At 45.8% G+C, this 24,036-nt stretch overlaps 1 protein-coding gene across 1 annotated transcript in view; it reads left to right on the top strand.

Moving 5' to 3' along the window:
- Window positions 1-24,036, top strand: part of LOC137561953 (NXPE family member 3-like) — a 149,764-nt gene that overhangs the window by 75,307 nt on the left and 50,421 nt on the right. The window contains exon 6 of the mRNA XM_068273298.1: window positions 14,155-14,237. Coding sequence (XP_068129399.1) covers window positions 14,155-14,237 — 83 coding nt within the window. The remainder of the gene's footprint in view (window positions 1-14,154; window positions 14,238-24,036) is intronic.

Below are 24,036 nucleotides of genomic sequence, written 5' to 3'. Positions count from 1 at the left end.
TGCAACCAGGGCCGGATTTGTACTTTTTACCGCCCAAGGCCAATTAATGGTCTGTATGGTTGTTATCTCCGTGTGCCGCAATGAGAATTCTACTTACATCATTGGATGTCACAGACAATAACTATTTCAGTAATACGCATATAAATTATAAGTTATATTTTCCTTAATAACTTTTATGTTATGTTTGCCATCTCATTAATGATGGACCCATTGTGCCACCATGTGAGTTAGGCTGAAGTGTACCTGTAGGATAGAGCTAACAGGTCTTGCAGGGACGACACAAGTACACAGGACAGAGAGTTCAAAGGTTAAAGCTGTCCATGTAGATAGGGATGGCTGCATGGAACAGCTTTACTGTCCCTCACTGAGCCGCCCCTAAATTTCTGGTGCCCTAGGCCATGGCCTATGTGGCCTTGCCAGAAATCCGGCCCTGAGTGCAACCCACAGTACACAAATAACGTGAGCATTGCTACGGTAACACATATTAGTAACATTACCTTAGCGTTACTCTAGACTGCTAAAAGCATAAGTGATAGTCAAAACCAGCCCAGGACAAGGTCCTCCGGCACCCGAGGCTGAGACACCAAAATGTGCCCCTCCATTCCTACCAACCTAGCCGTCACACACTGATTGCTATTAGACTAAGAGGTGCCCCAGGGCCCCGACACCTTAATCTCTAGTTGTCTGGCTTGCAGTCACTGCCATGTATCCCCTTTTATTATTTCTCTCTGCTACAAACACAATAGGGGAATGATAGCTGAGTGAGTTATATGCCCCCTCCTACACTGCACCCTGAGGCTGGAGCCTCTCTTGCCTCTGCCTTGACCCAGCCCTGGTGATAGCATCGTACTGCCGGTGGTACCTGCGCACAGCAATATTACTGCAGCTTTGTGTGTCAACCCCATAGCATAGGCCTTTATTCATGTTTTTCTCCCAGGAGACACTTTTTCATCATCTCTTTGAAATTACTTTTTATCTTTGGGACTGAAAAATATTAAAACTTCTAAAAAGTTGGTTAAAAGGTACTAGTAAAATATTTGGTGCATTTTCTTGCTTATAATGCATTTTTTTTTTTCAATAATTTTTTATTGGAATTTTTTCAAAAATTAAACATATGTCACAGACATATTATATGTATAAAAACAAGACACTGTATACATAAAACATACTTTGTTTAACAGATATATGAATAAAAGAAAGAAGGACCTGTACACATGATCTTTTATATCACATAATGATCTTAATATATAAACACATATTTATTCACAAACATCTGTTGGTCTTTTTATTTCTATATTTATACACCTTAGATGTAGAACTCCACTGGATATTCACCAATGCTTAATAACTGATTCTTACAGCATTTGCTCACTAATTTTACTAAAAAAAAAAAAAAAAAACAACCCATATGCGTAAGAACCTATTCCCAATACCCATCCCACGCGTACAATACGCGGATAATTACACATTAATATACGCATCAAATACGCATCATAATACGCATCTAATACGCATTCCCTCAAAAACCGCATCTAAACTTGCTTAATGCGTCTGAACGCAAACCGCGCCAAACGCATATAAAACGCACATTGAGCGCGTATTAACGCAAACGCAAAAACGCGTACGTTTTGCGAAAATTGCGCGAAAAATCACCAATTAATGTATCAAATAACAAAAATAACGCATATGAGATCAGAATATCACAAATTTTTGCCAAGTCACAAACAAGAGATTCATACTCCTGTCTGTGCAATGCCAAGCGGAAACTCTGCATACTAACTACCTATCTACCCATTATAATTTGACTTCTATAATAACCTAATATGTCTAAAGGACCTCAGTGAGTGTCCAATTATATTTCAAGAAACTCCAAAGTCGCATTGTAGGCAGCTCAACCTCTGGAGAATGGGGGCACTTAAGCCACCCTACAGAGACTCCAGAGTGCGCCACCTCGATAGTTGTCAATACCTTGCTTAATCTGTATTACACTTCACTTAAGGTTAGGGATGGTCGGAATGCCAAATTCCGATTCCGCGGTAATTCCGCATTCCGTTATGTACTGATTACCGATTCCGCTTTCCGCTACCAATTTCCGCATTCCAAGGTGGAATTTCCGCCGGAAATCGCGGAAATTCCGCCCAACTTTAACATCAATTTTCTCAAAAACTATAAGGTCTTTTTGAAAACTTTTTTTTGCATCTTGCTCAGAAGGTTCTGTTTAATAAACCCTGAAAATTTGGTGTTTCTAGGACTTACGGGGGTTTTGCTATTAACTTCTAAACTCGGCGGATTTTTACTGTCATGTAAAATGCAGAAAATAGGCAGATTTTCTGCATTTTACATTACAGTAAAAATCCGCCGAATTTAGCAGTTAATAGAAAAGCCCCCTTAAGTCCTAGAAACACCAAATTTTCAGCATTTATTAAACCGAATCTTGTGAATAAGATGCAAAAAAAAAGTTTTCAAAAAGAGGTTATAGTTTTTGAGAAAATCAATGTTAAAGTCGGGTGGAATTTCCGCGACTTCCGGCGGAAATTTCCGCGATTTCCGGCGGAAATCCGCCTATGGCACTTGCATTACCGATTTCCGCATTCCGATGTGGAAATGCAATTTCCGATCGGAAATTTCGGAAATTGCATTTCCGCGGAATCCGGATGAGCATCCCTACTTAAGGTCCTTAATTTAAAATCCTTATTATTGAGTAACCAACAAATACTAATAGACAAATAAGTGTCTAAGCCATAGTAGTATAGTTCCAATATAGCTAACTAGTTAATCTAAGTAAACTAAACTAAATTAAACTAAACTAAACTAAATTAAACTAAACTAAGCTAGACTAAACTAATTCTCTGCCTGAGCTGCCTTGCCTCCCAGCTCAATCTTTCAAAATTGTTTCCTATATAGAACCATGCACATATTTAAATAATGCAATATTACATTGTTTGAGTCATAACTATCCAGTATGTATATATATGTATACATAACTAGGTATATCTAATGTCATCTCCAATTACAATATATCTAGTGTATATGAACAAATTACAGCGAGAGGGGATCTTACTATTCTTTAAATATCCAAAAGTTTAGATTCTTTAAATACTGTAGGCCATAAATATACTCTTCTCTGAAATGCCTGAATGCTTCCGCATCTAATTGCCCAGGATTTTTCAGCAACTAGATTCTGATCCACCTTCTAAGGTTGGGGCATATTGCGTCTTCCAATTTTCCGCAATGAAATTTTTCATGACAATACATATATGGTTAAAGATAAACCTCTCACCTATTGGCATATCAGCCGTCTTCAGATGAAGTAATGCCATGTCAGGAGTGATCTTAGAAAGAGAAAAAGGTAAATTCTTTAAGAAGGTCTCAATGTCTCCCCATATTTTGGACACCACTGGACAGGACCAAAAGACATGATAGAGTGTACCTGTATTTTTGCAATTCCTCCAGCACATAGGTGTAGTATTGGTATCGAATTTAGCTATCTTATCCAGTGTAAGATACCAGTGCCACAATAATTTTAAATAGCCTTCATAATGCGTCACACAATGAGTAGTTTTCCTAAGAGAGCTATAAGCCCTCTCCCAGTCCTCAATCCCAATATCTTCTTGTAGGAGCTCCTGCCATCTCCCAAGCTGCCACTTAGGTGCTTCATCCAAGAGAGTTCTATAGAAAATTGAAATGCCTTTTTGTCTATAATTCTGTTCTTCCATAAGTTTTTTAATCTGTGGTAAATAAAAAATAGGCTGAGGGGAGTGTTTATCTAAAAATCTCCTAATCCTGTAATATTTAAACGTATCCTCTCCTGGTATATGAAATAAAGATACTAAGTCCTCAAATGGCCTTAGTTTGCCTTCTACTAACAAGTCATCTATTTTTGTTATACCTTTTCCTATCCAATTTTCCAATGAAAAATTACTTAATGCCAATGATAAGTTAACTAATGGGATATCTACCATTATGGCCAGGGGGTCTTTACTACTAGTTGCAATTCATTCTTTCCATATTCTAATCATATTGGCAGTTATGGGGTTAGACATTTTTAAGGGAACCTCCAATTAAATCTAGATTCAAGATAAGAAATCATATTATCAGCAGGCAACTGATCTTCCTCTATTTTTACCCATTGTTTAGAATAATCCTTATACCATATTGGTCTTGACTGTTCCAAAATACAAGCCCTATTATATTTATCTAGGTCAGGTACTCCTAATCCTAGGTTGGTGGAATGTGTTGTGAGTAGTTTATTTGAAAATCTAGATCTCTTATTCATTAATACAAATTTATTAATCATTCTTTGAGTTATAGTAAAGAACTTTTGGGGAATTTTGATTGGTACATTTCTGAAAAGGTATAATAATTGAGGAAGAATTAACATCTTGAATGCTGCTGATCTACTTAGCCAAGAAAATTCAAATTTAGATACGTTTTCCAAATGGTTTTTTAATTTATTTATCCACGGCTCAAAATTTTCCCTATATAATCTCTCTATGGTGGGAGTTAGATGTATTCCCAGAAATGTAATAGAGTTGACATCCCAGGAGTATGTGCAGGAGCTCTTTAGTTCTTCCAGCATTTTGGGTGGGACATTACAAAGCATAACCGTAGTTTTACTATTGTTGATTTTGTATTGTGAAACTAGGGAGAAGTTATCTAACTCCATCTGAACACTGGACAATGACAATACAGGTTTTTGTATACACAGCAAGATATCATCTGCAAACAAGCTTAGCTTTGACTCAAAGTCACTTAATTGAATACCTTGTATGTTTTTATTGTTCCTTATCCTCTGTGCCAGTGGTTCCAATGATAAAATGTAAATAAGGGGAGACAATGGACATCCCTGCCTTGTTCCATTACTGATATTAAATGGGACAGACAGATTTCCTGACGACAATACCCTTGCTGACGGCTGTATGTATAAGGCCATAATTGATCTATGTATTGCACCTTCACAACCAAATTTTTCCAATACAGCTGACATATAATTCCAATTCACCCTGTCGAACGCCTTCTCCGCATCCAAAGAGATGAAAAGAGAAGGCGTCCAACAGAGCTTCACCTGATGAAGCAAGGCCATCACCCTTCTAGTACCATCACTAGTCCCTCTACCCTGAACAAACCCCACCTGATCAGAGTTAATCAATTGTGGTATCAAAGGTGCCAATCTATTAGCCAATATTCTGGCATATAATTTTAAATCCGTATTAAGCAAGGAGATTGGTCTGTAACTTCCTGGATCTGACAGATCCTTATCCTCTTTGGGAATTGTTGATATGATAGCAATCAAGTTTTCCTTGAGAAAGGCACCAAGAGTTGCTACCTCATTAAACATTGTGACTAGATGTTTAGATAGTATACTTGAGTATTTCTTGTAGTAGTCATTTACAAATCCATCAACTCCCGGTGCCTTATCCCTTTTCAGAGATCTGATAGCCAGTTCCACTTCTTGTTGGTTAAAAGGAGTATTCAACTGTTTTTCCTCAAATTCATCTAAACTAGGGAGATTAATTTTTTCTAAATATTTATATATTTCTTGTTGGGTTGGGGAATGGGTATTTGGGTCTTCATCTAAATTATATAATTTCTTATAAAATTCTGCCAAGGCATCTACTATATCTTGGGGATGATGTACATCTAAATGTGTTTGGGGGTGTTTTATCTTAATTATTCTCTGTATAATTCTTCTACCTTTAATTTTGCGGGCCATGGCTTTACCTGCTCTATTCCTATCTGAGTGCCATATTTCCTGTAATATACTTTGCCATTTATCATATTGTGCATACAAATTTTCTGCTAATTCTTGTCTACATTTCTCTAATTGGGGAACAAACTCTGACTTTTTATCGATAAATATAAGTTTTTCTAATTTTTTTATTTCTTTGTGTAAATTGTCTGTTTTCTCTCTAAATTTCCTTTTAAGGATTGCACTTTGTTTCATGAATACACCTCTCATGTAGGCCTTATGGGCATTCCATAGGGTGATTTTTGACATTCCTGGGGTATCATTAATTTTAAAATATTCTTCTAAACTATATTTAATAATAGGGGCTGTGGTTTCAGAATTTAATACTAATATATTCATCCTCCATATAAAATTAATATTATTAGGGGGGCCCTGTAGTTCGATTTTAGCTGTAATAGGGGCATGATCTGACCATACTCTGGTCCCTATTCCTACTTCAGATATAAGGGGGAGGGAGAATCTGTCAGCCAACAAGTAATCAATCCTTGTAAAAGAATGATGAATTGCCGAATAAAAGGAATACTGTTTGTCCCCTGGGTGAGCACACCTCCAAACATCATACAGCTCATTGTTTATTAAGGTAGATTGGATGATTGCTGGGTTTTTCCTTTTTTTAGCAGTACAATCCATTAATGGGTCTATTACTGCATTAAGATCCCCAGATATGATAAGGAAACCTTTGGCCATACTAGTTATTTTCTTTAATTGTTTACTCAAAAAAAATAGCTTGATGTACATTTGTTGAATAAATATTAGCAAAGGTGAATTCTTGACAATTGATTTTCCCCACAGCAATCACCAATCTTCCATCTAGGCTACTATGAAAATCTAACAATTCAAATCCTAGGGAGTCTCTAAAAGCTATCAAGACTCCACTTTTCTTTTTATTTGGCAGTGTAGCATGATAATTTTTTGTAAATTGTGCCAATTTTAATTCAGCTGCACTTTTTGAATTTAAGTGGGTCTCCTGCAAACAAAGAACATCTGTTTTCTCTTCCTTAGGGCTCTTTCACATTAGGGCAGACTTTCTGCGTAAGATGAAAGTCCATAGACTTTAATTTTACCTTTCACACTCGACGCTGCGTTTCGATGCGTTGCGGTTCCGACGCACCCGGGCGCAGTTTTTCCTCCAACGCACCCGCGAGCCGGCGTTTTCCGTCGGGTTTAATTACCAGCTACCGCCGATGAGTGCGTCGCACCGCAGATACCCGACGACACGCCGCAGGCAGACAACGCGTGCAGGAGAACGGCTCCTGTTCGCGTTGTCTGATGTGAAAGAGCCCTTAATTAACTTATTTAGCAAGTATCTTTTTCTTTGAGAATTAATCCCTCTCACATTTAGAGATAGAAAGTTAATTTTCTGATTCATAGCACAAGATTAAACGATATATACACATCATATTCAGAAACAACATCAATATACCCTTACACATCAATGGTATAGCAGTTCATATGATTCTGTCAGTCTGATTCCCATCAGTCATGACTTCTTTGCTTGAAGAAAAGCAGAATTGAGAAAAACCATTTTCACTGAAAAACAAATTTTTGTTAAATTTCCAAGAATATGAACAGTATAAATTGTTATTAGAGTCCTTAGGAAACCAGTAAAAGCTCAAATAATTGTTCAAATCGTAAAAAGCAAAATTTGAAAAGAATAGTGAGTGTTGTACAGACAATTTTCTGCAACACTTTTCATAAAATTTTAAGGTAATTTTGGGCAGCAAAGGCAGAATACTACTATATCTTAAAGGAGAAAGACATAAAAAGCAAAGAAAAATAAAAATAAAAACAAAAACAATAACAAAAACAAAGTCAGTGTTCTTTGTGTGAACCATTGTATGGTCTGTATATCCAGGTCCAGCCAATGGACAACAGACACTTCACCTCAGAGTGAAGAAAATCCTTCCCTGAGGGGAAAGTCTCTCTTGGGGGGAAAGTCTGTGTCCTTGGAAGCCTCCTCTGACTTGTCTTTTTCCGTGTCCTCATGGGACCACTCCATTGCTTGCTGATTAAATTGACGTGCTGGATACTCAGGTCTTCCCTCTTTAGGTTTAAGGACAGGGATTCCCCACTTTTTCAGTAATGCATATCCTTCATCCACATCTTTTATGATGAAAACATGACCCTGATCCACAATCTTCATTTTTATTGGGAATCCCCACGAATAGGAGATTCCTTTATTTCTCAGTGTAGCTGATACAGGGCCAAAGTCTTTCCTTGCCTTAAAGCTAAGTACTCACGGGGGACAATTGTAGCTGTCGCTGCACACGGGAGCGTGTGCGCGACAGTTCGGAGACAGTTCGGCGACAGCTCGTCGCCAAGTCCCTCTGCATACACGCGGCAGCAGAGGGATTAGCGATGTGGCGGAAGCTGTCGCCGAGGTTCCTCCCCCCCGCCGGATGCTCCGTGTACTGTGTGTGGGTAGCTGTCGCTAGCCCGCATACACATGCGGGGCTAGCGACAGTTCCGGCGATGTTGCGGCGACGGCTGTAGCCGGCGATTGAACATGTCAATCGCCTGGCGACAGCTCCGACGGGCGACGGTTCGGGGCGTCATACACATGGACGAACCGTCGCCGCAACACGCGCGTGCCACGTGGTTGCGGCGACGGCCGTACCCCGTGTGTATGAGCCTTTAGTGTAGCTTGTGACAGATCATTATAAAAGGTCAGTTTATGATATGGCTCCTGTAACTTCTGCTGTCTCCTGGTCACTGCTAAAAATCTGTCCTTAACATGGAAGAAATGGATTCTCAGTATCATGTCTCTAGGAAGATGGTCAGCAATGAAGCTGGGCTTAGGCAGTCTATGCACTCGGTCCACTATAAGCTCACTTTCAGCTGTATCAGGCAAAACAGATTTAATAACATCTTTCACATATGGCATTAGCTCCTCAGTCTTTACAGACTCTGGGATTCCTCTGATTTTAATATTATTTCGCCTGTTGCGATCTTCAGAGTCCACAGATCTCTCCTTCAGCCATTTTACCTCCCCTTGTACTTCCTTATGTGATTCTAACAAGCCATTATATGCTGCAGTGATTTCTGACACTTTTTTCTCCAGCTTAGTGACCCTGTAGTCTGTTTCAGAAGCGAACTGCGACATATGGCCAGCCAGCATTTTCATTTCAGTTTTAATCTCAGACATATTTCCCTGCAGCATTCCGCTGAATGAGACCATAAACTCTTTAAAAAGCTTTTGTGTCATGGGCTGTTCTGACGCTGGGAAGTCAATAAAGGGATCTAGGGAGGCTGGGATATTAGATGTTACATGAGGAGTCATTCCTACCTTAGGATCTCTTTGTTCTTTGTGCTTTAAATGGTCTCCTTCTTTGTGAGGCTTCAGAGGGCTGCGATCTCTGTCTGCATTGTCCTCTTCCTCCTCATTTTCTTCTTCCAGGTCCTCTCTATAACTTCTGCGGTGTGGAGTGCTGAGAGGAGCATATTTATTCCTCTGGTATTTAGGAGTAGTCTGGAGAAGCAGTTCTTCCACAGTATATCTATGCTGTGAGCGTCCTCCATCTTGCCCATGCTTTTCTTGTTGTAAAGAACGGTGGCCATCTTGGTTTTCATCTTCATACAGATCTGTGAGCCTTTTAGGGACAGGAGAGGATCCCTTCCTCTTGTAGGTCACTTTATTCCAGTCCATCACGATCAGGAAGCGTTCCCACAAGGTTTAAGCTGAAATTAAGGGCTTTCCAGGCTGCTGTTAGTCGCTATTCAGATGCCTTAGCAGAGAGCTGCAGGCTCAAGCAGCCATTCACCTCTGCTGCATAGCCACGCCCCCGCTTATAATGCATTTTATTGACAAGTTATGAAAACATCACGTAAGAGAAAACAAACGGTGCGCGGCAATAAGACCCCTACTCCTGCCAGTGCGTACGTATGTATTTGTCACCGGTGAGTTGGGCACAGGGCGAGCTGTATGTCGGCTCTCCCTGCTGCCATAATTAACTCCCCGGAGACGTTAAATGGTTAAGCAATTAAGTACCAGCAGTCTCTGCCCCCTTAAGGACCAGAGAATGCTGGTACAAGAAACGGTGGAATAACAACAAATACCAATGAATTGGCACACACACCTGCCGCAATCACCGTCCATACCGCATGCTAGGAACCTCAGCCACCCACTCTGCCATTTCTATGATGTTCCTTTGAGCTGATCAGGAGCTACTTTTATTGGCTCCTGACCCTGCCTATCAATGAAAGCCAATGGGAGCTGCTTACATTGATAGACAGGGTCAGGAGTCAATGAAATCAGCTCCTGACCCACTCACGGGGCTCTGTTGTTATAGAGACGGCAGAGCGAGTGAGCTGCGGGGAGACAGCAGTGAGATCATCGGGGGCGACGAAAGCGGCAAGAACGCACATCGTTGATGTATTGAAATCTACGCCCTGGCAGCCAGATAGCCATCAAAACAGGGAATAGATTTCAGTTACCTAGTTAAATACTATTTCCCCCTCCGAGTTGCTGCAACTCAGAGGGAGATGTAATTTTGATTGCAGCAACCGCCGGAACCCCGAATTACTGCTACGTGCCCCGCGTAGTATATCGTTACTGCTATGGGGTACCTAGTTACGGTGGTCGGCGCTGAGTACCGTGATCTGCAACAACCTTCTTCACTACCAGTTCCCCAAGTTATGCTATTAGCTGGCCCATGGTACTCGATTAGAAGGACTGTTGCTATGGTAAAGCGCGTTACTAATAGCTCCCCTCTTTTGGAGGGACAGTCCCTCTTTGGGAGCCCTGTCCCTCTGTCCCTCTTTCTCCCTCATTTGTCCCTCTTTCAGGACTTTGTCCCTCTTTCTATATAAATATATATATATATATATATATATATATATATATATATATATACTAGCTGTATGCCTGGGGTTGCCCGGGTATGTATTTGGCTGGTGTTGGCTCCGCCCACTTTCCCTAACCCTAACACACAATTACTTAATGACCAAGTTTGTGAGCGTTGCAGTCTTTGGCATCAATAATTTGCATTGAAATAAAATAAATCTGATTGGCTGTGGCTCCACCCCTTTTCTGAATTTGAACCCCAATCACCCAATGGCCAAGTGTACCAGGTACAGGTGATTAACAGTGCAAGAGGCTTGTGCCATTAACAGTGCAAGAATGGCAGCAGTTAAATATTCCCCTTAAAAATCAATAGGTCGATTTTAATTGGCTTTTGTAGGCTCCACCCACCTTTCTGAATATTAATCCCAGTCACCCAGTGACCAACTGACTGTGCAAAGTTTGAGAACCCTACCACTAACAGTGTAAGAATGGCTGCAGTTTACGCCCCCTTTTTGGTTATGGGAATAAAAAGTATCCTATATTTTATTCCAGGCAGTGTACTATGTGTGTGCCAAATTTCATTCAAATTCAGCCATTTTTGCGTGATCGAGTAACAAAGATCCAAACATCTAAATATCTAAATATCTAAATATCTAAACATCCAAACATCCAAACATCCAAACTTTCCCATTTATTATATTAGTAGGATAACAAGAAGCCCCAGCATGCAACTGTTTGGCACTGACTATTAAAAGGCCAGTGCTCCTAAAGTATGTGATAACTCCAAACCATAACAGCAGAAAAAGTTTTGAAAGTTTTGAATGCAGGATTAGAATCTTTATTACTTAACAAGCTGGATGCCTGGCATTGCCCGGGTATGTATTTGGCTGGTGTTGGTCCTGCCCCCTTTCCCTAACCCTAACACACAATTACTTAATAACTTAATGACCAAGTTTGAGAGCTTTGCGATCTTTGGCATCAATAATTTGCATTGAAATAAAATAAATCTGATTGGCTGTGGCTTCACCCCTTTTCTGAATTTGAACTTAAATCACCCAATGGCCAAGTGTACCAGGTACAGGGGATTAACAGTGCAAGAGGCTTGTGCCATTAGCAGTGCAAAAATGGCAGCAATTAAATATTCCCCTTAAAAATCAATAGGTGGATTTTGATTGGCTTTTGTATGCTCCACCCACCTTTCTGAATATTAATCCCAGTCACCCAGTGACCAACTGTGCAAAGTTTGAGAACCCTGCCATTAACAGTGTAAGAATAGCTGCAGTTTACATTTTCCCAATGAAATTTGTATCTGTCTCCGCCCACTGATGACCTGGCATTTCCTGGGTATGTATTTGGCTGGTGTTGGCTCCACCTACTTTTTCTAATCCTAACACACAATGACTCAATGACCAAGTTTGTGAGCTTTGCGGTCTGTGGCATCAATAATTTGCATGGAGATTAAACAAATCTAATTGGCTGTTTGTGGCTCCACCTCTTTGTCTAAATTTGAACCCCGGTCACCCAATGACCAACTGTACCAGGTTTAAGGCTTGTGCCATTAACAGTGCAAGAATGGCAGCAATTACATATTCCCCTGGAAAATCAATAGGTGAATTTTGATTGGCTTTTGTAGGCTCCACCCACTTTTCTGAATATTAATCTCAGTCAGCCAGTGACCAACTGTGCAAAGTTTGAGAACCCTGCCATTAACAGTGTAAGAATGGTTTCAGTTTACATTTTCTCAGTGAAATGTGTATTTGTATCCGCCCGCTGATGACCCGGTATTGCCAGATTATGTATTTGGCTGGTGTTGGCTGCGTCTACTTTTCCTAACCTTAACACACAATTACTCAATGACCAAGTTTGTGAGCTTTGCGGTTTTTAGCATCCATAACCTGCATTAAAATGAAACAAATAAGATTGTCTGTTTGTGGCTCCACCCCCTTTAACAATTTAAACCCCAGTCACCCAATGACCAACTGTACCAGGTTTAAGGCTTGTGCCATTAACAGTGCAAGAATGGCAGCAATTACATATTCCCCTGGAAAATCAATAGGTGAATTTTGATTGGCTTTTGTAGGCTCCACCCACTTTTCTGAATATTAATCTCAGTCAGCCAGTGACCAACTGTGCAAAGTTTGAGAACCCTGCCATTAACAGTGTAAGAATGGTTTCAGTTTACATTTTCTCAGTGAAATGTGTATTTGTATCCGCCCGCTGATGACCCGGTATTGCCAGATTATGTATTTGGCTGGTGTTGGCTGCGTCTACTTTTCCTAACCTTAACACACAATTACTCAATGACCAAGTTTGTGAGCTTTGCGGTTTTTAGCATCCATAACCTGCATTAAAATGAAACAAATAAGATTGTCTGTTTGTGGCTCCACCCCCTTTAACAATTTAAACCCCAGTCACCCAATGATCAACTGTACCAGGTTTAAGGCTTGTGCTATTAACAGTGCAAGAATGGCAGCAATGAAATATTCCCCTGAAAAATCAATAGATCATTTTTGATTGGCTTTCATAGGCTCCACCCACTTTTCTGAATATTAATCCCAGTTTGTATTTGTCTCCGCCCACTTATGACTCCATGTTGCCCGCTTATGTATTTGGCTGGTGTTGGCTATGCCCACTTTTTTAACCCTCACACACAATTAATCAATTACTCAATTACCAAGTTTGTGAGCTTTGCGGTGTTTGGCATCAATCATTTGCGTTGGAATGAAACAAATCTAATTGGTGAATTATGATTGGCTTTTGTAGGCTCCTCCCACCTTTCTGAATATTAATCCCAGTCACCCAACGGCCAACTGTGCAAAGTTTGAGAACCCTGCCATTAACAGTGTAAGAATGGCTGCAGTTTACATTTTCTCAGTGAAATTTGTATTTGGCTCCACCCCCTTTTGGTTATGGGAATAAAAAGTATCCTATACTTTATTCCAGGTAGTGTACTATGTGTGTGCCAAATTTTATTCAAATCCGTTCAGCCATTTTTGCGTGATCGAGTAACAAACATCCAAACATCCAAACATCCGAACCTTCCCATTTATTATATTAGTAGGATACACTCAGACTAGTTGCTGTTGAAATTTCATTTTTATGGTGACAATCCCACTTTAAAGCTGCAGTAGCCTAAAGTATTTAGTGAAAATGGCCTGGTCTTTAGGGGGGTTTAATAATGCTGTCCTCAAGTGGTTAAATGTCAGTAGGCCAATCTTGGATACGATCCTCCATTTTATAGGTAGCCAGTGAGGGGAGTTCAGAACTGGTGTTATGTGGCAGTTAACAGTCTAGCAGCAATATTCTGTACCAGCTGACTGTAGGTGGAACAAGTCCTTGTTTTGAAGGCCGGTGTAGGGAGCATCACAATAGTCCAGTAATGATGTAATGTAATGTAAGGCATGAACTAATGTTGGCAGATCTTCTGGGGAGGTGAAAGGCTTGAAATATCTTGCTTTGTAAGTACAGAGTCTAATTCATATATTAGTTTCACCTTTAAAGTTGAATTACTGAAGTAAATGGACGTTTGCACAATATTCTAATTTTTCGAATTTTACCCATACAAACAGATAAATACATTCTAATTAATGTTTTATCTAATTTATGCCTTTTGGTTTTTCAGGCCAGTGCTTGACAAAGAAGTTCCACCAACCCTCGGGGTGTTCCACGTCCTTCCACGAGAGAATGCCAAGAATGTCAGTAATAGTAAGTTGTGTTTTTTTTTTTCTCTGTTGCCAATTGGTGGATAAGAAGAGAAGGAAGGAGTAGCGGACCACCAAAGAAATCAGGGCAGTTTCTAGGCTAAATTGCACTCATGGCGAGGGTGTAATATTTGACGCAACCCCCCTCCCCCCGTGGAGCCAGGTATAGGTGCCCACAGTATAGATTAGCCAGGTCTATTTGCACCCAGCATAGGTAGACAGCTATAGGTCCCCCAGTATAGTAGGTAGCCAGGCATAGGTACCCCAGTATAGGTAGCCAATATAATTGCCCACAGTAGGTGCCTCCAGTATAGGTAGCCAGTATAGTTGCCCCCAGTATAGGTTAGATAGGCAGGTGCCCCCAGTATAGGTTAGATAGGTAGGTGCCCCCAATATAGGTAGCCAGTATAGGTTAGATAGGTGGGTGCCCCAGTTTAGGTTAGCTAGGTGGGTGCCTCCAATATAGGTAGCCAGTATAGTTGTCCCCTGTATAGGTTAGATAGGTAGGTGCCCTCACTGTAGGTTAGATCTGTAGGTGCCCGCAGCATAGGCTACCTAGGTAGGTGCCTCCAATGTAGGTTGCCAGTATAGTTGTCACCAGTATAGGTTAAGATGGGTAGGCACCCCCAGTATAAGTTAACTAGGTAGGTGCCCGCAGTATAGGTTAGATAGGTAGGTGCCCCCAGTGTAGGTTAGATAGGCAGGTGCCCCAGTATAAGTTAAATAGTTAGGTGCCCTCAGTATATACTAGATGGGTAGGAGCCCCCAGTCTAGGTAAATAGGTAAGTGCCCCAGTGTAGGCTAGATAGATAGGTGCCCCCAATATAGGTGAGATTGGTAGGTACCCCCCCCCCCATCATGGAGGTAAGAGTCAGCCACGGGAAGGGCGGCTGACTTCTCCCTCCCTTCCTCTGCCTAGGGCCACCCTCTGTGCTCCCCCCCCCTCCGCTGCAAAGTTAGCGCAGTGGGAAGCCTTGTATAGCACAACTCACCTCCCTGCTGTTCCAATCGTCAATCACTTGCCGCAGGTCTCCTCTGCATAGCCGCGTATACACACTCTACTTCCTCATTAGCAGAGACCAGCGGCAAGTGATCAGAGACTGGAAAGCAGGGAGGTGAGTTGTGCTATACAAGGCTTCCCGCTGCTCTAACTCTGCAGCGAATGGGGGAGTACAGAGGGTGGCCCCAGGCAGAGGAAGGAGGGAGAAGTCGGGCCGCCCTCCCTACAGCTGCGGCTCCACCCTTCATCGTGGCACCCCACCCTCCCTTCCCCAGCACTCAGGGCGGCCACACTGCTGGCACGCCCCTAGAAATGGGGCTGAAAGAAATATATGAGAGGAAGGAGGGCTTTATACCAGCAGGGAAATACAAGAGGAAAAGAGGGAGACTATTAAAGAGACTCTGAAGACTCTTAAAAATCCTTTTTTTATCCCAAAATATTGTTTAACATATTAGCCCTAACTAAACCGCTGCATCCCCGCCGCTGTACACTATCTAAATCCCTCCAAACTCCCCGGGGGGGGCAATCCGGGCAGCGCTACTGTGAGAGGTAGAGCTATGAGCCGCAGCTCTGCCTCTCAGCGCGTCTGTCAGCCCGGATCGCCGCCTCTCCCCGCCCCTCTCAGTCTTCCTTCACCAAGAGGGGTGGGGGGAGGCGGAGATCCGCCGCTGACAGACGCGTGTGAGGCAGGGCTGCAGCTCATAGCTCTGCCTCACACGGAAGAGTAGAGGGCAGCAAAATCCACGACCAAGAAAGTCGTGGATTTTCCAGGGGAGAGGGAGGGCGAGTTTTGGGGGATTTAGATTTAGTGTACAGCGGCGGGGATGCGGCGGTTTAGTTAGGACTAATATGTTAAACAATATTTTGGGATAAAAAAAAAGGATTTTTAAGAGACTTTAGTGTCTCTTTAAACCACCCCAGAAAACATCTTAGATGTCTCTATCAGTAGGCAAAGAGGCAAACATAGGGAGATGCGGAGCAGTGTAGACACCACCTATGTTCAGATTGCAGCAGGTGCATTGCGGTATAACGGGTTGCGGCACTAACGTACTGCATGCAGTGCGTTACTACTAAATGCACGCGATAACAGTAACAGTGAAGCATACTTCTTCATTGACCATATACTACACTGTACCTGACACAATGCTAGCAGAACGTACGGCACAACTGTCCCCATCTGTCGCATTCCTGCTGTTACAGGGAATGCAAGAGCCACTGTGAACATGGCCTAAAAGCTAAAAAATCTTGGATGCTACAAATTTGAGAATAAATTTGTGGGAAAATGGATAACATTAAAGGGATACTGTAGGGGGGTTGGGGGAAAATGAGTTGAACTTACCCGGGGCTTCTAATGGTCATTCTGTGCCCACGCAGCCACTCCCCGATGCTCCGACCCCGCCTCCAGTTCACTTCTGGAATTTCAGACTTTAAAGTCTGAAAACCACTGCGCTTGCGTTGCCGTGTCCTCGCTCCCGCTGATGTCATCAGGATCGTACTGCACAGGCCCAGTATGGTCTGTGTCTGCACAGTACGCTCCTGGTGACATCAGCGGGAGCGAGGACATGGCAACGCAGGCGCAGTGGTTTTCAGACTTTAAAGTCTGAAATTCCAGAAGTGACCCAAAGGCAGGGCCGGAGCATCGGTGAGTGGCTGCGCGGGCACAGGATGTCTGCGGGAGACCATTAGAAGCCACGGGTAAGTTCAACTCATTTTCCCCCGACCCCCCCTACAGCAGTGGTGCTCACCGCCAGGTCGTGATCACGCTTACGCGTGGATTCACGACCATTTTGACGCATTCCGCCTCGGACACGAAAATCCGTGAATAGATTTTCAACCACGAAAATCTACTTCGGCTTCGCGTGAATGCGGACAGAAATCCGCATTCACGCTCGTGAAACCCGGTGCTGAAGTCGTGGTTTGCGGAAATGCGTCAAACTATGCGGAAGTGACACATTGCAGGCCAATCAGAGTGCCCCAGCCAGGCCCTAGCAACCAATCACAGGAGGGGAGCTATGCCCTCCCCTCCTGAATATAAAGCGGCGGCCATGATGGAAAAGTTCTGTCCTTGTTAGACTGTGGTGCTGAGAGGATTATCTCCAGGCCATTGTTGTTTGAGCAAGTGCATTTATTGTGTTAAAAACAAAGCGTTTTTTTTGCTAACACTGCTCTTATACTGTACACAGTTAGCTAGTCAGTGAGTGATTGCTGTAGTTAGTTGTAGTCAGTGTAGTGTAGTGGGAGTGTGGGAGTCTAGTGATTATTTAACTGTGTGTAGTGCTGTGCAGGCAGGTTCAGTGCTGCAGTGTAGTGGGAGTGGGGATTATCTGTGTGTAGAGTGCAGGCAGGCAGGTTAGTGCAGCTGCAGTGTTCACTTGTATATTCCAGTGACAGTTATACACTTGTACTATTTGCAGGCAGCCAGTCACACCGCCGACGCCGCCACTCTCTGCCAGCGCTGTTCATTCATTCTGTCAGTGACCTTGTGCCGTGCCCAGTGCCCACTGCTCGCTCGCTCGCTGGCATATGAGCATCTCATTACACAGTGTGACATCCTTGTGTGCCCACTGCATCCTTCAGTGACCTAGTTGTATATCCAATGCCCACTGCTGTGCCCACTGCATCCTTCAGTGACCTTGTACTGTGGCCACTGCATCCTTCAGTGACCTAGTTGTATATCCAGTGGCCACTGCTGTGCCCACTGCATCCTTCAGTGACCTTGTACTGTGGCCACTGCATCCTTCAGTGACCTAGTTGTATATCCAGTGCCCACTGCTGTGCCCACTGCATCCTTCAGTGACCTTGTACTGTGCCCACTGCATCCTTCAGTGACCTTGTACTGTGCCCACTGCATCCTTCAGTGACCTAGTTGTATTTCCAGTGCCCACTGCTGTGCCCACTGCATCCTTCAGTGACCTTGTACTGTGCCCACTGCATCCTTCAGTGACCTAGTTGTATATCCAGTGCCCACTACTGTGCCCACTGCATCCTTCAGTGACCTTGTACTGTGGCCACTGCATCCTTCAGTGACCTAGTTGTATATCCAGTGCCCACTGCTGTGCCCACTGCATCCTTCAGTGACCTTGTACTGTGGCCACTGCATCCTTAAGTGACCTTGTACTGTGCCCACTGCATCCTTCAGTGACCTAGTTGTATATCCAGTGCCCACTGCTGTGCCCACTGCATCCTTCAGTGACCTTGTACTGTGGCCACTGCATCCTTCAGTGACCTAGTTGTATATCCAGTGCCCACTGCTGTGCCCACTGCATCCTTCAGTGACCTTGTACTGTGGCCACTGCATCCTTCAGTGACCTTGTACTGTGCCCACTGCATCCTTCAGTGACCTTGTACTGTGCCCACTGCATCCAGTGATTCATTACTAGCAACATGTCTGGCAGGGTTTCGCGGGGTGAGAGGAAAGGGAGTTCAATTGCCTCAGCCACTTCTGGGACTGCTCCACGTCCAGGGAGAGGACGCCCAGCTGTACGTGGTCGTGATGCAGCAGAAAAGGGGGCAGCAAAGCCTGGGCCGAGTCAGCGGACGCCATTGTCCAAATATTTTAAAGTTTCTGGTCCCCGTGTGGTGGTTGAGCAAATGGAACCTGACGTACTCATGGACATCATGACTTCCTCCCAGACCTCTACTGTGAGCACCACTCCAAGCAGTAGCAGCAGCAGCCAACATCCCACGCTTGTTGTGACATCCACCCCAGCACCCACTGGTCAGCAGCCCTCCCAGGATGACAGCGTTCTGTCCCTCAGTCCGGCATCTGGAAACCTGCTGATGCAAGAAGCTCAGGACTTACTGGGGACTGATGTGGCAGAGATTGAGATCGGGCCACAATCACAAGCGTTGTTGAGTTCTGGTGATGAAGAAGAGGGGTCTGTGTCTGGGGATGTAGGGACAGAAGAGGAGGCGGGGGAGTCAGAGGAAGAGCTGGATTATGATGATGCTGCTGATGATGACGACGTTGTGGACCCTAACTATGTGCAGCCTGCTGAGTCCATGGAAGAATGGTCAGAGCAGGATGACGAGTCACCTCGGCCTAGGCAAGGATATCGCCATATGTCAGGCAGGGGCATCGGCAGCAGTGGGCGTGGAGGAAGTAGACAGGACACTGCTTCAGCCGGCACCACCACCATGCAACCCCCGGCAACTACTACCACACATTGTTCCGCTGCACCCTCTGCTAGTGGGGGCCGCAGTAAATTAAAGTCACCAGTGTGGGATTGCTTTGAGGAATGTACTGATGACAAAAGGTATGCGGTGTGCAGGTTATGCAGCAAAAGATTGAGCCGTGGGAAAAGTCTGAGCAAGATGGGTACCTCATCCCTCCAGGGCCACCTGAGAAGCCGCCACTGCCGCGAGTATGCGGACTTTAACCAGCCGGGCAGTATGGACGAGCTCAGCTCGTCCATCACCGCCGGAGGCTGCCGCTCAGGCCCTGCTGGGCCGATTTTCATCAAATAAAGAGCAGCACACGCAGCCGGCACTTTGCCAGCCGCGTGTGCTGCCCGATCGCCGCCGCTCTGCGGCAATCCGCCACGAGCAGCGGCGAAAGAGGGTCCCGCCAGCCGCCTGAGCCCAGCGTAGCCGGAACAAAAAGTTCCGGCCAGCGCTAAGGGCTGGATCGGAGGCGGCTGACGTCAGGACGTCGGCTGACGTCCATGACGTCACTCCGCTCGTCGCTATGGCGACGATGTAAGCAAAACAAGGAAGGCCGCTCATTGCGGCCTTCCTTGTTTATTCTGGGCGCCGGAGGCGATCGGAAGAACGCCTCCGGAGCGCCCTCTAGTGGGCTTTCATGCAGCCAACTTTCAGTTGGCTGCATGAAATATTTTTTTTTTATTTAAAAAAAACCCTCCCGCAGCCTATTAAGATCGCCAGGGTGGTTAAGAGGAAGCAGGCACTGCTGGCAGGGGTTCCTGAGAGCAGAAGGCCCACCAGCGCAGCAGCATCCTCCCTCCCTCAGGGTCGTGAATCCCCCACAGCAGCAGCAGTAGTAGCACGCAAGCGCTCTTCCACCTCGGCTGCTCAGGACACAGACATTGAGGCTGGCAGCCAGTGTTCGTCTCTCTCCTCTGTCTCCCCTGCATCCCAGCATCGTCAGACCCTGCTGAGCGACACCTTTCAGGGTCTGACCAAGCCTCTGCCTCCAAGCCACAGGCGGATCCGCAAACTCAATGGCTTGCTGGCCCGGGCCATGGCATCACAGCTGTTTCCCTACTCCCTGGTGCAGGAGGGGAGCGCCATGCGGACGCTGCTCCAATTTGGCATCCCCGAGTGGCAAGTCCCCAGTCGCCACTATTTCAGCAGGAGCGCGATCCCAGCACTCCACAAGTTTGCGGTGGAAAACGTGGCCCGTTCCCTGGACTACTCTGTGGGCAAGCGGGTCCACGTGACCATGGACTCGTGGAGTAGCAGATTTGGGACAGGTCGCTACCTGTCCTTTACGGCCCACTGGGTGACACTGATGGAAGGGAGGGAGGACAAGAGCGCATCAGCCCAGCTAGTGGTGCCACCACGCGGGATCAGGGGGGATGCAGAAGGGTCCTGTCACGACACTCCCTCAGCACCCGGAAAGCAAGCCCGCCTCGGCAGCAGCAGTGCCAAGCCTCGGCACTGCCAAGCCCTTTTAAAATTGGTGACCCTGGGGAAGGAGAGGCTTACGGCCACCAACGTCCTGGCCGCCCTCAGGAAGCAGGAGCGGAGGTGGCTGACCCCCAGAGGCCTGGAAGTGGGGTATGTGGCAGCCAATAACGGGGCCAACCTGGTGGCAGCAGTGCAGCAGGGAAACCTCCAGCACATCCCCTGCTTGGCCCACGTGCTCAATCTTGTGGTGCAGCGCTTCTTGCGCACCTACCAGGGGATGAGCGAGCTGCTGCAGGATGCCCGGGCGGTGGTACGCTTTTTCCGCCTGTCAGCCACTGCCTCTGCACTCTTGTCCACCTTACAGCAGCAGTATGGAAGGCCACAACACCGGATGATCATCGACATGCCAGTTCGCTGGAATTCGACTCTGGCCATGTTGGAGCGGCTGTGTCAGCACAGGCTGGCTCTTAGGGCCTACATGCTAGACCCAAGTGTCCCCAGCAACCAGCAAGTCCCCATGATTACTGCCACTCAGTGGACACTGATGCAGCAAGTATGCCTGGTGCTGAGTCCCTTCCTGGAGGCAACCAAGATGGTCAGTGAGGAGCGGGCCTCTGTATGCCAGTGGGTGCCCTTGGTTTGTCTACTGGAGCAGGCAATAGACAATTTAATTGAGCGTGGGGATGAAGCCCTGAGGCAGTTGGAAGAACAGGAGCAGATGGCAGCACAGTCCAGCTCAGAGGAGGGCTCACAGCAGGTAGTGGAAGAGTTGGAGGTCCCTAACCTGAATGAGGAGGAGGAGGAGGAGCAGAGTGCAGCAGGCGTTGTACGTGGATGGCGGTTTGAGGAGGACAACGACATGGCACAGGAAGAGGACAGGCATGCGTTATGGGACAATGGCGAGGACGAGGAAGATCTTGCTGGCAGGGCCCACTTGTTTCCCATGGCTGTGCACATGTTGCGCTGCCTTCGCAGGGACCCCCGGGTGATCCAGATGCGTTCAAGGGAGGACATCTGTATTACCTTGATGCTTGATCCCCGTCTGAAGGGGAAGCTGGGAGACTTAATGACGCCATCCACCACCGAGCAACGCACAAGGGAGTTGAAGGAGGCCCTTGTGCGCAGACTACTGGAAGCATTCCCCCAGCCTTCCACCGCCACTGTAACTGCTCTGCCAAGCCAGCAAGAGGTGCCTGCCATTGCCACTAGCAGCACAACAACAACCACCAGCAGCAGCAGCAGCAACTGGCGCCCCGGAGACCTGAAGAGCCTAAGCAAGAGCCTGTATGCAGTGCAGCAGCCCAGAACAGAGGTGCCCGCCACAGCATCCACCACCAACCAGCACAAGCAACGACTGACCACCATGGTGTCTGACTATATGGGGTCATCCAGCGGGCTCAATGACACCGACAGCCCCGTGGACCCCTTGGAGTACTGGGTCAAGAGACTGGACATCTGGAGCGAGCTTTCCCAGTACGCCCTGGAACTCCTATCCTGCCCTCCTTCCAGTGTCCTCTCAGAGAGATGCTTTAGTGCGGCCGGTGGCGTGGTCACAGAGAAGCGCTCTCGGCTCTTCCACGCCTCTGTGGACAAACTCACCTTCCTGAAAATCAACCAGGCTTGGGTGGAAGGTGAGTTCCTGGCCCCTATTGTCGGACACAGGGGGACATGAAGTGGCTGCTGCATGTGCTGTTGTTAACTATGCCTGCCTTTATAAAGACATTTACTACCTGCCTAGTGCCTACCTTGGTTAATTTTTTGGTGTTATGGTACTACTACCAGTAAGTTGCCATGGTCCTCCTTCTGAGCTGCTGAACTGACCGCCCGCTTTGTCCTCCTGACTCAGTCGCTACTACACTCTGCGTTCACACTGCCCGGGTCGCCGGGTGCATTTAATTTTTTGGCCAGCACTATGACGCTGTGCTACTACTACTGTGCTGCTGCTGCTGAACTGACCGCCCGCTTTGTCCTCCTGACTCAGTCGCTACTACACTCTGCGTTCACACTGCCCGGGTCGCCGGGTGCATTTAATTTTTTGGCCAGCACTATGACGCTGTGCTACTACTACTGTGCTGCTGCTGCTGAACTGACCGCCCGCTTTGTCCTCCTGACTCAGTCGCTACTACACTCTGCGTTCACACTGCCCGGGTCGCCGGGTGCATTTAATTTTTTGGCCAGCACTATGACGCTGTGCTACTACTACTGTGCTGCTGCTGCTGAACTGACCGCCCGCTTTGTCCTCCTGACTCAGTCGCTACTACACTCTGCGTTCACACTGCCCGGGTCGCCGGGTGCATTTAATTTTTTGGCCAGCACTATGACGCTGTGCTACTACTACTGTGCTGCTGCTGCTGAACTGACCGCCCGCTTTGTCCTCCTGACTCAGTCGCTACTACACTCTGCGTTCACACTGCCCGGGTCGCCGGGTGCATTTAATTTTTTGGCCAGCACTATGACGCTGTGCTACTACTACTGTGCTGCTGCTGCTGAACTGACCGCCCGCTTTGTCCTCCTGACTCAGTCGCTACTACACTCTGTGTTCACACTGCCCGGGTCGCCGGGTGCATTTAATTTTTTGGCCAGCACTATGACGCTGTGCTGCTACTACTACCACCAGTATGTTGCCGTGGTCCTTCTGTGCTGCTGAACTGACCGCCCGCATAGTCCTTCTCCTGACTCAGTCGCTACCACCACTGCACTCTGCGTTCACACTGCCCGTGTCCACGGACAACTCTGCTGCGATGTCATTGCTAATTGCTGCAAAAAAAAACAAAAAAAAAATTACAAAAACCTCTCTGGAGCCTTTTTGCCGTCAGCCACTCATCCTCCTCCAGCGGTACCTTCACCGCCAAGTGCCATTGGAACTCGCCTTCACCTCTTTGACTGCTTAACGCGTATATCCCTTTTTAAAACCACTTATTACCAATTAATAGCCCCATTTAAAGTGTTGATTTCACTTTAAAATCCATTTTCTCTAGAAAAATTTTTTTGGGGGGGATTTTTTATGTTGAAGTTATGTTGCCCCTTATCACCTCGATAATCCATGCTATTTGGGGGACTGTAGCATGTATGGGGGCTTTGTTATTAACGTTAAAAGAAAATCTGCCTCCGGGCGTGAATCCACGCGTGATTACGCCATTCACGGGAAAAAATCCGCGTGGTTGCGTGGACGCGGACGAAAATCCGCATGCGGCGGGGCCGAATGCGGATTTTT

Source organism: Hyperolius riggenbachi, chromosome 3 (assembly GCF_040937935.1).
Source record: "Hyperolius riggenbachi isolate aHypRig1 chromosome 3, aHypRig1.pri, whole genome shotgun sequence".
NCBI classification, from domain to species: Eukaryota; Metazoa; Chordata; class Amphibia; order Anura; family Hyperoliidae; genus Hyperolius; species Hyperolius riggenbachi.
Note: the sequence above shows the minus strand (reverse complement) of the source record. Positions and strands in the feature narration are given on the sequence as shown.